A 14345-nucleotide genomic window follows, 5' to 3' on the forward strand; every position below is an offset into this window, starting at 1 on the left:
GACCCAAGATCATACCACTGCACTCTAGCCTGGGTGATATAAGGAGACGTTGTCTCCAAAAATAAATAAATAAATAAATAAAAATAAAAGTAGTAATCCCAGCACTCTGGGAGGCTGAGGTGGGTGGATCACCTGGGGTCAGGAGTTTGAGACCAGCCTGGCCAACATGGTGAAACCCCATCTCTATTAAAAATACAAAAATTATTTGGGCATGGTGGTGGGCACCTGTAATCCCTGCTACTTGGGAGGCTGAGGCAGTAATAATAATAAAATTAATATCCAACGTACTGCAAAGAGGAAGGGTTTGTGAATGTGTGTATTACTGTTAAGCAGTGTTCTAGTATCCATCTCATTATCAGTCTTGGGCAGGGTAGGGCAGGGCAGGGCAGGGTTGAGTTAGCTAATGTTCATTATAAATCAGATCATCCAGCCGAGGACTGTGAATGAGCATATGATTGCCCCTTTCATCCTAGACTTAGCTAATTAAACTGTTCATATGACATAAAAGGATGACTGTGTGGTGCTATAGAAAGAACACAAGTTTTGAAGCAACAGACTTTGGTTTGATTCTTACCTCTGCTGTTTTCTGGTTGTGAGATTTTGGATAAATTGCTTTTGTGTTCACTTACCAAAACTTCTCAAGACATAAAAATAATAAATGAGACAATGTGACAGTGCCTTGTAAATATCAAATACCGTATAAAGATGGCTATTACTACTTGTATGTTTATTGTAAACATTCATCAGCCAGTCAAGTTGTTCAGACTTGTATTGCTGAACATCAATTGCAGATACAACATTCTTGGCAGATGACTTATATCACCTCTTTCTCTGGAAGAATAGGAGTATGAATTCTCAATTCTCCTGCTACTCCTTGCTGTCTGTCACACTGTTCTGGTCCCTTTGGCCTCAGCTTCCTTATAAACATTTCCATTCTACTGGGCTTTAGCCACTCTGGAGACTTATGTTCAGCAAAAATAATCTTTGTTGATGGGTGGTGTATATATTTCTACCTGTTATGCTTTAGAATAGTTTCCTTTCCATTTCTCATAGGCTTTGGGTCTTCATAACTATTTGTAGAGAAATTCTGACCTCCAGACTGAAGGAGAGGGCACCATGCCTTTATAAGGGCAGCCTCTCTCCTTTTTTTTGTTCCCCTCTGTCTTAGTTCATTTTGTATTGCTATAAGAGAATACCACAGACTGGGTGATTTATTTATTTGTTGTTGTTTGTTTTCTTTTCTATCTTTTTTAATTATTTTGTTTTTCTGAGACTGGGTGATTTATAAAGAAAAGAAATTTATTCGACTCATGGTTCTTGAGGCTGGAAGGTGGTCCAAGAGTATGGTTCCAGTATCTGAGGAGGGTTATCCCATGGTGGATAGGCAGAAGGGCAAGAGAGAGCTTGCTTTTATAACAAAGTCACTCCTATGATAACCAACCCACTCCTGCGATACTGATATTACAGGTTGAGTATCCCTAATTTGAAAGTCTGAAATTCAAAATGCTCCCAAATCTGCAGCTTTCTTGAATATCAACCTGAGTCTCAAAGGAAATGCTTATTGGAGCATTTTGGATTTTGAATTTTCATATTTGATATGCCCAATTTGTAAGTATAATGGAAATATTCCAAAATGCAAAATCTGAAACACTTCTGGTCCCAAACACTTCATATAAGGGATACTGAACCTATAATTCATTCATGAAGGTGGAATCCTCATGATCCAGTTACCTCCTAAAGGCCTTACCTTGTGATATCACAGTGGCAGCCAAGTTTCCAGTACATGAACTTTTGGGGGGAACATTCAAACTATAGCACTCTCTTTTATTATGCCTTACCCTATTCCATTAGTTTTAATCCCCACTTTGTCTCTTCCTCTAATCTTTTATTATATATATTTAAAAAAAATCCATCCTATAGGCTACCAATCTTCCTTTGATCTTAAGTCTACACTTTGACTTGATTGGCATGCTCAAGTCTCTACAGCTCTAAAATAACCTTTTCTGTTTTTTTATTGTCTTCATTTCCAGTGGGGTTGGATAACTTTTTCTTTTTTTTTTTTTTTTTTTTTTTTGAGACGGAGTCTCGCTCTTGTTACCCAGGCTGGAGTGCAATGGCGCGATCTCGGCTCACCGCAACCTCCGCCTCCTGGGTTCAGGCAATTCTCCTGCCTCAGCCTCCTGAGTAGCTGGGATTACAGGCACGCGCCACCGTGCCCAGCTAATTTTTTTGTATTGATAGAGACGGGGTTTCACAATGTTGACCAGGATGGTCTCGATCTCTTAACCTCGTGATCCACCCGCCTCGGCCTCCCAAAGTGCTGGGATTACAGGCTTGAGCCACCGCGCCCGGCCTTGGATAACTTTTTCAAGTTTAAATCCCTCTCTATTGCAAACCCCTTTCACCTGTTTTGTTTTTTTTTTACCTTCTCAATTCTAAATTATTTTCCAGTCCATTATGCTTTATGACCCTGATACTGAAGAGCTGGGTTCTTGGTTGAACTTAACCCTTAAGCCTGGAACTGCAGCCTTAAGTGAAAACAGCTGACCCCTTTTTTTTTTTCCCCACCCAAATGTTACCTTTTTGGCCTGCCACTCCCCTATCCTGTGCCCCAAAAAAAGATTTCAGCTGCGCTGGGCACAGTGGCTCACGACCGTAATCCTGGCACTTTGGGAGACCGAGGCAGGCAGATCACCTGAGGCCAGGAGTTCAAGGCCAGCCTGGCCAACATGGCTAAACCCTATCTCTACTAAAAATACAAAAATTAGCTGGGCATGGTGGTGGGCACTATAATCCCTGCTACTTGGAAGGATGAGGCAGGAGAATTGCTTGAACCTGGGTGGTGGAGTTTGCAGTGACCCCAGATTGCACCAGTGCACTTCAGCCTGGGGCAACAGAGCAAGACTCTGTCTCAAAAAAAAAAAAAAAAAAACTTCAGGTGGCAGAACAACACAAGCAACTAAATGTCAGGGATACAAATGGCTGAGTGTTGGAAATACAAGTGGCTGATCATCAGAAATACAAGCAGCAGAGTGTCAAGGATACAAGCGGCTGAGTGTTGGAGACTATGGACAGACATGGTAACTTCAGATGGTGCAACTTTGGAGAAAGGGCCTGGCTGGAGATGGCCTAGCTTCAGGGAAAGATCACCTTCTTCCCACACTGTTCCCTTTCTAACTCTCCATCCTGCTGAGAGCCACTTCCATCATGCAGTAAAATCCCCTGCATACACTACCCTTCAATCTGTTCGTGTGACCTGATTATTCCTGGACACCAGACAAGAACCTGGGTGCCAAGAGGAGAGGGCAGGGGCTGCCACCCTGACCCTCCACTGAGCTAGTTGGCACTTGGCCATCCCCGAACAGCAGAGTTGAAGGAGCATTAGTTCTAACACGCCTGGATGCTGCTGCAGGGCCTGCACAGAGCCTGCTCCCGCCGAGAGGAGCAGAAGTTGCTCTGGTTCCCACACTTGCTCCCTCCCTCTACTCGCTCCCTCCCTCTTGCAAGGGGTTTGAGTGGGTGGTTGCCTTGCCGAGTAAACAAGCCACACCCCAGCTATGAGGGCCTCAAGGGAAATATCCTGTCTCATCTCTACCTGACTTCCCTCTTCTCAGTTTTACTTCCATAAAACCCTTGATGAACATCCCATTGCCAATTCAGGGTCTTTTTAGCGCTCATCCTGCCTGACTGTTGATGATACCTCTTTGATTTGTGCTCCTCTTTTGGCTTCTGTGTTATATTGATTCCTGAGTTTTCTTCCCTTTCCTTTATTCTCAATCTCTCTTGCTGGTTTTCTCCCATCACCTGCCACTTATGGGTTATTTACACTTCTCTCCTTGGTCATCTTTTCACTATATTTTTCCATCCACAGCTATTTCATTCATTTGAGACCTGAGATTTTATCTATTTCTCAGGCTATAGAGACCAGTGACTTCCTGTGACTCTTCTGAGCTTGAAATTCCTGTTGGTAACTGGCATTGGACCTAACTGCCTGGTTGTCTCTCTGAAGAACTTCTCTCTTCCAGCCTGCTTATCTTCTTGTGTTCCTTATCTGTACCAATACCATTACCACCTACCTAGTTCTTTATGCTGGATACCTCATTCATTGCCACTCAATCAAGTTTCTGAAAAATGAAACATCTGATTATGTTACTTCTTCAACCTTACCAATTTTTTTTTTTTGAGCCTCACTTTGTCACCTAGGCTGGAGTATAGTGGCACGATCTCTGCTCATTGCAGCCTCCATCTCCCAGATTCAGGTGATTCTCTTGCCTCAGTCTCCTGAGTAGCCGGCACTATAGGCTCCTGCCACGATGCCTGGCTAATTTTTATATTTTTAGTAGAGGTGGGGTTTCACCATGTTGGCCAGGCTGGTCTTGAACTCCTGACCTCAAGTGATCCACCCATCTTGGCATCCCAAAATGCTGGGATTACAGGCCACTGTGCCTGTCCCATCTTAACAATTTTTATGACTTTCTATTGCCTAGGGTGAAGTCTGAAGTCCTTGGTATGGCAGAGTTCTTTACAACCTGTTTTGAAAACCAGCTTATGAACCTTTTAAGGACAGTCTCTAGATCTTATTAATTTCAATATTGCCACAGCAGAGTACTTGGAATATAGAATTTTGATAATTACTTGTGGGATGAATATATTTAAAGTGAAATAAGAACCTTCAGCTCACACTGGGTCTGTAGAGCTCCCATGTTTGTCTTGTGAACAGCAAATTAAGAGGTAGTTAAGAAGTTGATTTCTGAAGTCAGGCTGGCCTGGGTTTAAACCTTCTCTGTAATACTCACCAGCTGTGGCTGTTTCCTCACCTGAAAAGTGATGATGGGGTGACTGAGAATTAAATGTAAAGCATCTATCACAGTCCCAGGTACACTGTAATCATTTTAAGCTGTTATTAAATGTGGAGTGTTTTTTTTGTTGTTTTGTTTTAGACAGTCTGTCTCTGTCGCCCAGGCTGGAGGGAAATGACACGATCTCAGCTCACTGCAACCTCTGCCTCCCAGGTTCAAGTGATTCTCCTGCCTCAGCCTTCCGAGTAGCTGGAATTACAGGCGTGTGCCACCATGCCCAGCTAATTTTGTATTTTTAGTAGAGACAGTGTTCACCATGTTGGCCAGGCTGGTCTCAAAGTCCTGGCCTCAAGTGATCTACTAGCCTTAGCATCCTAAAATGCTGGGATTACAGGTGTGAGCCACTGCCCAGCCATCATGGAGTGTTTTTTTAAATGAATAGTAGTAATACTTATTAGTAATTATTATACCGTGTAGTCAGAAAGGAGGTCCGAGAGAGGCTTGCTCTCAAATAATTTTCCTAAGAGAACCTTAGCTTACTCAAGCTTATTTTTTGACTCTTAACAGTAATGCTCAATCTACTTTCATCTCCTATTTACTTATCTGGGAATGGGAGGACCTGGTTTTTTAGTCATGTATTTTTAATTGTTTTTAGTTTTTTTCTTATTTTAGAGATGAGGTCTTGCTATGTTACCCAGACTGGACTTGAACTCCTGGGCTCAAGTGATCCCTCTGCCTCAGCCTCTCAAGTAGCTAAGACTACAGGTATATGCCACTGTGCCTGGCAAGTCACCTGTTATTTTTATTGTTGTTATTGCTTGTGTTACTTACCTTGCTCTTTACAAAGACAGTACTTAAAGATATGAACAGTGATACTGAAAAAAGCGCAACTTTTTTTTTTTTCAGACAGGATCTCACTCTGTCACACAGGCTGGAGTGCATTGATGCAGTCTCAGCTCATTGCAGCCTCCACCTCCTGGGCTCCAGAGATCCTCCTTCTTCAGCTTCCAGAAAAGCTGGGATTACAGTCACATGCCACCAGGCCCGGCTGATTTTTTTATTTTTTGTGGAGGCGGGGTTTTGTCAGGTTGCCCAGGCTGGTCTTAATCTCCTGAGCTCAAGCCCAAGCGATCCACTTGTCTTGGCTTCCCAAAGTGCTGGGATTACAGGTGTGAGCCACTGCACCTGGCCTGAACTTTAAGAATAGGAAAAGATAAGCCCAGGATAAGGATAAAAGTGTTACAGAAGAGGGGTCCCAATCCAGACACTAAGAGAGGATTCTTGGATCTCGCACATGAAAGAATTTGAAACTAATCTGTAAAGTGAAAGCAAATTTATTAAGAAAGAAAGGAATAAAAGAATGTCTGCTCCACAGGCAGAGCAGTAGCTTGATGGCTGGGTGCAGTGGATCACACCTGTAATCCCAGCACTTTGGGAGGCTAAGGCTAGCAGATCAGTTGAGGCCAGGACTTTGAGACCAGCCTGGCCAACTTGGTGAACTCTGTCTCTACTAAAAATACAAAAATTAGGCCGGGCGCGGTGGCTCACACCTATAATCCCAGCACTTTGTGAGGCCGAGGCGGGTGGATCACAAGGTCAAGAGATCGAGACCATCCTGGTCAACATGGTGAAACCCCGTCTCTACTAAAAATACAAAAAAAATTAGCTGGGCATGGTGGCGTGAGCCTGTAGTTCCAGCTACTCAGGAGGGTGAGGCAGGAGAATTGCTTAAACCCAGGAGGCGGAGATTGTGGTGAGCCGAGATCACGCCATTGCACTCCAGCCTAGGTAACAAGAGCGAAACTCCGACTCAAAAATAAAAAATAATAAAATACAAAAATTAGCTAGGTATGGTGGCGTACGCCTATATTCCAGCTACTCGGAAGGCTGAGGCAAGAGAATCGCTTGAACCCGGGAGGCAGAGGTTGCAGTGAGCTGAGATCGTTCCACTTCCTCCAGCCTGGGTAAGAGAGATACTTTTTGTCACTTCTTTGCGTTTTTTTGAGACAGGGTCTCACTCTCTCCTCCAGGCTTGAGTGCAGTGGTATGATCTCAACTCACTGCAACCTCTGCCTCCTGGGTTCAGGCGATTCTCCTGCCTCAGCCTTCAGAGTAGCTGGGATACCAGGAGCACACCACCATGCTTGGCTAATTTTTTCTTGTTTTTTTTTTCCCAGATGGAGTTTTTGCTCTTGTTGTCCAGGCTGGAATGCAGTGTACGATCGTGGCTCACTGCAACCTCCGCTTCCCAGGTTCAAGCCATTCTCGTGCCTCAGCCTCCTGAGTAGCTGATGGGATTACAGGCATGCACCACAATGCCCAGCTAATGTATTTTTAGTAGATGGGTTTCTCCATGTTGGCCAGGATGGTCTCGAACTCCTGACCTCAGGTGATCTGCCTGCCTTGGCCTCCCAAAGTGCTGGGATTACAGGCGTGAGCCACCGTGTCCAGCCAATTTTTTATATTTTTAGTAGGGGAGGGTGTCTCACCATGTTGGCCTGGCAGGCTGGTTTTGAACCCCTGACCTCAAGTGATCCACCTTGGCCTCCCAAAGTGCTGGGATTTCAGGCATGAGCCACCACACGAAGCCTGTTACTTCTTGATTATATGCTAAACAAGGGGTGGATTATTCATGAGTTTTCTGGGAAAGAGGTGGGCAATTACCAGAACTGAGGGTACTTCGCTTTTTTAGACTATATAGGGTAACTTCTGGACATTGCCATGGCATCTGTAAACTGTAACAGTGCTGGTGGGAGTGTCTTTTAGCATGCTAACTATTATAATTAGCATATAGTGAGCAGTGAGGATGACTAGAGGTCACTCTCATCGTCATCTTGGTTTTGGTGGGTTTTGACCAACTTTTTTATTGCAGCCTGTTTTATCAGCAAGGTCTTTATGACCTGTGTCTTGTGCTGACCTCCTGTCTCATCCTGTAACTAAGAATACCTAACCTGTGAATGTAGCCCAGTAGGTCTCAGCCTTATTTTACCCAGCCTCTCTGACACAAGGCTTTTAAAGTCTTAATAAGGTAAGGTAAGTTCCTTGCATAACTGGTCTGGAATCACAGTTAAAAAGCTGAATTGAAAAAAGTGCTTGGAGCTGCAGCCAATAAAGAAGGTTCCATGCAGGTGTCAGTATTTAAGCTACATCTCAAAGGATAAACAATTGTATTATGCTGGGATGAACAGAGAGAATGAAGCAAGCCAAGACCCAGGTAAAAGAGAGGACCTAAGTGCCTTCAGTGAACAGTGATAAATAATCTAGACTTTTAAACTTCATACTTCTTGTAAATTGTTTTTTTCTTGCATCAGGTTTTTAGAACTCATGCAGTGATGGGCCTATTGTTAATCTGGGGTCTTAATATTACCTTGATTTTGCTGAGAGTCTGATTTACTGAAAAAGTTTTTCTTGTGCTTATAGAATGACAATAGAGAACGGCAGGAGCACAACGATAGGCGGAGAGTTGGCCACCCTGAGCCGTTATCTAATGGACGACCCCAGGGTAACTCGAGGCAGGTGGTGGAACAAGATGAGGAAGAAGATGAGGAGCTGACATTGAAATATGGCGCCAAGCATGTGATCATGCTCTTTGTCCCTGTGACTCTCTGCATGGTGGTGGTCGTAGCTACCATCAAATCAGTCAGCTTTTATACCCGGAAGGATGGGCAGCTGTACGTATGAGTTTTGTTTTATTATTCTCAAAGCCAGTGTGACTTTTCTTTGCAGCATGTCATTATTACCTTGAACGCCTCTGCATTGAAGGGGCATGGCAACTAGAGAGTCCATCCTTTCTGATGATCAGGAGCAGTTGAAAGAGCAAGGGGTTATTACTTGATGTTTTAAGTGGTGAAAAGGAACACTGCAGAGGTATGTTTCCTATATGGTGTTACTGGATAGAGCTGAAGTTATGCTGAATTGAACATATAAATTCTTTCCCCTCTCAGGGCCATTGCGCCCATTGCTCTTCTGTCTAGAATATTATTCTTTTTTTTTTCTTCCCCTCCCCCACCAGAATATTCTTTCCTTTTCTAACTTTGGTGGATTAAATTTCTGTCATCCCCCTCCTCTTGGCTTAAATGTTAAATCCTCAAAGATAACATTCTTGTTTCTCCTAACATGATTAGGTCCTTCCTGGTATTCTTTCCCATAGCAACTTGTCCTTTCTCATTTGTCACAATTTACAAATATATATTTATTTACATTATTTAATGCCTGATTTTCTTCTTTTTTGCAAGGCCTGTGAGGGTACTGTGTCTCTAGGGTGAGGTATATAATAAATGGCCAAAAAAATCATTAGTTGAAAGGATAAATAACTAGACTCTTGGGGAGCTGTCATGTGGATTCCCTGGTGCTGCTGTCAGCCCTTGGCCTCCAAGAAAAATGCTTCCATTCAGATGTCATCTAGTTCCATCTCTAGGGCTCTCATGGGTCCCAAAGAAGAGTTTGTTTTTTTGAGACGGAGTCTCGCTCTGTCGCCCAGGCTGGAGTGCAGTGGCATGATCTTGGCTCACTGCAACTTCTGTCTCTCATGTGCAAGCAATTCTCTGCTCAGCCTCCTGAGTGTCTGGGATTAAAGGTGTCCGCCACCACACCTGGCTAATATTTGTATTTTTTTAGTAGTGATGAGGTTTTACTATGTTGGCCAGGCTGGTCTTGAACTCCTGACCTCTTGATCTACCTGCCTTGGCCTCCCAAAGTGCTGGGATTATAGGTGTGAGCCCCTGCGCCCAGCCCCAAAGAAGAGTTTTAATTGAGTTTTAGAATTTGAAATTGTGAAGTGTCTGAAAAACTACATGGTGTTCTGAAAGCCAAACTTTTAGTCTTTTGGGAGAACATCGAAGACAGCAGGTGAAGGGCAGGGGTTAGAGCTGGAGGGATTGAAGAATATTATTCTTATAGGTTAGGGTTAGGTTTGGCAACGTATTATAGAACAAACATTGGCAAGCTACAGCCACAGGCCAGATGTGCTGGCTACCTTTCCACAAAGGTGTAGTAACAAAGTTGTTCACAAACTTGTGAATAAACTTTCATTGGAACATGACCATACTCCTTGGTTTATACATTGTCTGTGGCTGCTTCACACTACAGTGGCACAGTTGAGTATTTGCAATGAAGACCATATGACCCACAGAGCTTTAAATATTCACTATGTGGCCCGGGTGCGGTGGCTCATGCCTATAATTCCAGCACTTTAGGAGGCCAAGGTGGACGGATCACGAGGTCAAGAGATCAAGACCATCCTGGTCAACACATGGTGAAACCCCATCTCTACTAAAAATACAAAAATTAGCTTGGTGTGGTGGTGTGCACCTGTAGTCCCAGCTGCTGGGGAGGCTTAGGCAGGAGAATTGCTTGAACCTGGGAGGTACAGGTTGCAGTGAGCTGAGATCACACCACTGCATTCCAGCCTGCCAACAGAGTGAGACTCCATCTCAAAAAAAAAATTCACTATCTGGCTTTTTACAGAAAATTTTCTGACCTTGTTATAGAAAATCCAAATAACTGGTTTAAATAATGTACATACTTTCTCTCTCATAGAGCAGTACAGAGGTAGGCAGTCCAGATTGGTACACTGGTTACATTCATCAAGGACTCAGTCTCCTTTCTTCTTTAGCTTCCAACGTCTAGGTTACTTCAGGGTCCAGGCTGGAGCCCTAGCCTAAATTCTGGCAGTAGGAAGGAATTGGGGAGAAAAATAACATAGGACATGTCAGCAGAATTCACTCCTTTTCTTGGAAGTTCAATACACAGCACATCTTCCTAAAAGTCATTGCCATTACTTATTCTCATAGCCGTCCATAAATATAAAGGAGTAAGAAATAGTCTTTTTTGCTGGGAATAGTGGTACATGGAATAAAAATGTTTTTCTGTGAATGAGAAAAGGGGAAGATGGATATGTCACATTATCTTAAGAAAACTCCAGTTGCAATTACTTTACAGATGAGAGGCACTCATTATAAGCCATATTACCTTTAACAACCACTTGTTAGCCAATGTGGTTTTTGTGGCAGAATCTGGTTCTTTAACAAGTTCCTAATAAGCTGTAGCGAAAGAACATTTGATGAGGTATTATAATTATTTCAATATAAAACACCCACTAGATGGAGCCATTGTCTGGTTCACATGTAAGGTCTTCTTTCCATGTTAGATACTTTTTTTGAAGCAATTATTTTAGAGTGTAGCTGTTTTTCTCAGGTTAAAAATTCTTAGCTAGATTGGTGAGTTGGGGGAAGTGACTTATAAGATATGAATTGAATTGAGAAAAATAAAATTCTGTGTTGGAGATAGTAATGTGGTTGAGGATCTCCATTAACACTTACCTAGGGCTTTTGTGTTTTGTTTTATTATAGAATCTATACCCCATTCACAGAAGATACCGAGACTGTGGGCCAAAGAGCCCTGCACTCAATTCTGAATGCTGCCATCATGATCAGTGTCATTGTTGTCATGACTATTCTCCTGGTGGTTCTCTATAAATACAGGTGCTATAAGGTGAGCATGAGACACAGAATTTTGCTTTCCACCCTGTTCTTATGGTTGGTTATTCCTGTCACAGTACTTTAACTGATCAGGAAAGAAAAAGGTTTTGTCTTCTAGAGCTAAGTTAACTTTTAGTTTTTTTCCTCCTCACTGTGGAACATTCAAAAAATAGAGAAAGGAAGCCAGGTGCATGTGCCAGCCTCAGAGGCTGAGGCAGGAGGATTGTTTGAGACCAGGAGTTCAAGACCAGCTTGGGCAACATAGCAAGACCCTTTTACTATAAAAGAAAACAAGGAAACAAGTACTGGAAGTATTTTATATTCATGGCATCTATATGTCATGAAAAAGTAGTATAAAGTATCTAATGATTAGTTATTATATTACTTATATAAGTTATTATATTACTTATTTTAAGAGTTAGTGAGTGATAGTTCATAGTGAAGTTATTATATTACTTATTTTAAGAGTTAGTGATAGTTCATATTATTTTGGATTTCAGTGCCTTTTTAGACCATTGTCTCAAAAAACAAACCCAGAAAACACGAAAAGGCATAACTGGAAAATAAACATTTTCATATAGTAGCACAATCTAAGTGGTTTTTTGTTTGTTTGTTTGTTTTTTGAGGCAGGGTCTTGCCCTGTTACCTAGGCTGGAGTGGAGTGCAGTAGCACGATTTTGGCTCACTGCAGCCTGGACCCTCCAGGTTCAAGCAATTCTCCTGCCTCTTTCTCCCAAGTAGCTGGGATTACAGGCGTGTGCCACCATGACTGACTGATTTTTGTATTTTTGGTAGAGATGGAGTTTAACCATGTTGGCCAGGCTGGTCTTGAACTCCTGGCCTCAAGTGATCTACCCACCTTGGCCTCCCAAAGTGCTGGGATTACAGGCATCAGCCACTGCACTTGGCCCTAAGTGGTTTTAATATTTTGATTTACAGTATACTGAAGAAATATACTCTAAGACCTTTGTGAATCCTCTCATTCACAAATGACACTATAGGATATAATGGTCCCTATCAAATATGGTGTAACTAAAATCAGATTTTTGTATTGGAGAACAGAACAATAAAGCCATCTACAGATGCTGATGTTAAACTCACTGATGACTGGTCATACCTTGCCTAAACTGGTAGCCATCATGCATCCCCTCACCATCTCTACTACTTCATTCCTTGGGAAGTGAGGACTGAGAGGTTATACAGGAAAGACACAAACCCACCCTTCTCAGCCTCTCCTCCCCTAGCTCACTTTCTTGCCAAGTAACTTACTGTCAGGTTTCAGCCAGCTAGGACATTTCAGACTCATACCTTAGAAAAAATACATTATCACAAGTCATGGACCTTTAAGGTCATTTTCAAATAATAGAAATAATAAATGGTGGCTTGTGCCTATAACCCCAGCACTTTGGGAGGCCAAGGCAGAAGGATTGCTTGAGGTCAGGAGTTTGAGACCAGCCTGGGCAACATAGTGAGACCTATTTCTACCCCGCCCCCCTGCCAAAAAAAATAACTTTCCAAATGTTGGAGTCTGCTCTGTTTCCTTCTACTGTTTATTTCTGTATACTTTTCTAACATGGTTAAAATATATAATCACTGTGCGTCCTTTCTTTTACTTTGGCATAAGCATTTTTTCTGTTATAAATTGTTAGAAAATATTTATATGGCTACGTGATGTTTGACCTCGAGTACATTGTAATTTAATTCTCAAATGTCCCTGATGTTGGACGTTTGTTTTTGGTGTTTCACTATTTTAAAAAACAGTAATATTTTTATGCCTAGAACTTTTTCAGTTTTTCATATTATTTCCTTAGAGTAAAATCCTAGATGTAGAATTTCTGGGGCAAATTATCTACATATTTATAACTCTTTTGGTACACAAAATCCTGTTTTCAAAAAGTTTATCAATTTGTACTTAACACCAGTAGTGAATGAGAGTATCTGTTATACCCCACCAGTGCTGAATTTTTTTTTTTAACTCTGTGCTGGTTTTTATAGGTAAAGAAAATGTCTTAATTTGCATTTAGTTGATTACTAGTAGTATCTCATACGTTTTCAATGCTCGTGAACTTTAAAATTATACAGAGTTTAACCTTGCTTTTTGAACATTTGAGTGAGTAGAAGTGTTAAGTGATGACCATCTGTATCATCTGTTAGTGTATGGAGACCGTTAAAGATGAAAGATATGTATGATGATGACAGGTTGTTGTCAACACTCAGAAGGTCAAAAAGCAAGTGATACAAATCCATGTTGGGTAGCGTTCCCCTCCCCTACTTTAAAAATGCTAGTTTCTTAATTCCTTTCCTTTATCCCTTTTTTCACCATATATATTTTGTCTGTACGTGTTTACTTGCTTTTAGTTTCTCTGCTTTAGTAGACTGACCTTGTGACTTTTATCAGGATCCTGTGATACTTTTTTTGTTTGTGTATGGAGATGGGGTTTCCCCATCTTGATCTCGTGATCTGCCTGCTTCGGCCTCCCAAAATGCTGGGATTACAGGCATGAGCCACCACGCCCAGCCCCACTGTGATACTTTTGTTCTTCTATTTCTCAGATTTTACTGGAGGGTGGAATTCTACCTTTTCATTCTTATAATCTAGAATTTTTATCCAGATTTCCTGCCTTTTCCTTACAAAATACCTGTGTAATTGGATAGACGGAGCTCTGGACTCAGAGTTCTTTACTTGTAATCTTAGGAAATTATTTAATTTTTCTGTGTTTTCATATTTTTACATGTAAAAGAGAAAGCACCATCTCTAAACTACTTCTTCTTTTCTCTGCTTTTAAGCATATGTAGGTTTTCCCAATCTTGAGCAGTGACATATACAGGAAAGTATAGCTTTACATCTGCCTTGTTTTATTTAATCTAAACACTAGTTCTTTGAGGTAGCCCCTACTATTATCCCAGTTTTATGGATGATGAATTGAGGCAGGAGTCACACAGCTAGTGTGGGTCAGAACCTAATAGGTCAGAATGGACATTTGAGTCCAGAGTTTGACTGGATTAACACACATAGCTATTTCGTAAGATTCCTCTCAAATTCAGTCCTCAGCTCAGCTCCCTGAAG

The 14345-nt window shown here is 41.9% G+C and overlaps 1 protein-coding gene across 3 annotated transcripts in view; it reads left to right on the top strand.

Moving 5' to 3' along the window:
- The window catches only part of PSEN1 (presenilin 1), an 89724-nt gene that overhangs the window by 35242 nt on the left and 40137 nt on the right, over window positions 1–14345 (top strand). For all 3 annotated transcript variants that reach the window (XM_012438206.2, XM_012438205.3, XM_012438207.3), the window contains exons 4-5: window positions 8220–8470; window positions 11150–11291. In XM_012438206.2, coding sequence (XP_012293629.1) covers window positions 8220–8470; window positions 11150–11291 — 393 coding nt within the window. The remainder of the gene's footprint in view (window positions 1–8219; window positions 8471–11149; window positions 11292–14345) is intronic.

The sequence above is a fragment of the Aotus nancymaae genome, unplaced genomic scaffold (genome assembly GCF_030222135.1).
Source record: "Aotus nancymaae isolate 86718 unplaced genomic scaffold, 86718_ANA_hifiasm-v0.15.2.pri h1tg000011l, whole genome shotgun sequence".
NCBI classification, from domain to species: Eukaryota; Metazoa; Chordata; class Mammalia; order Primates; family Aotidae; genus Aotus; species Aotus nancymaae.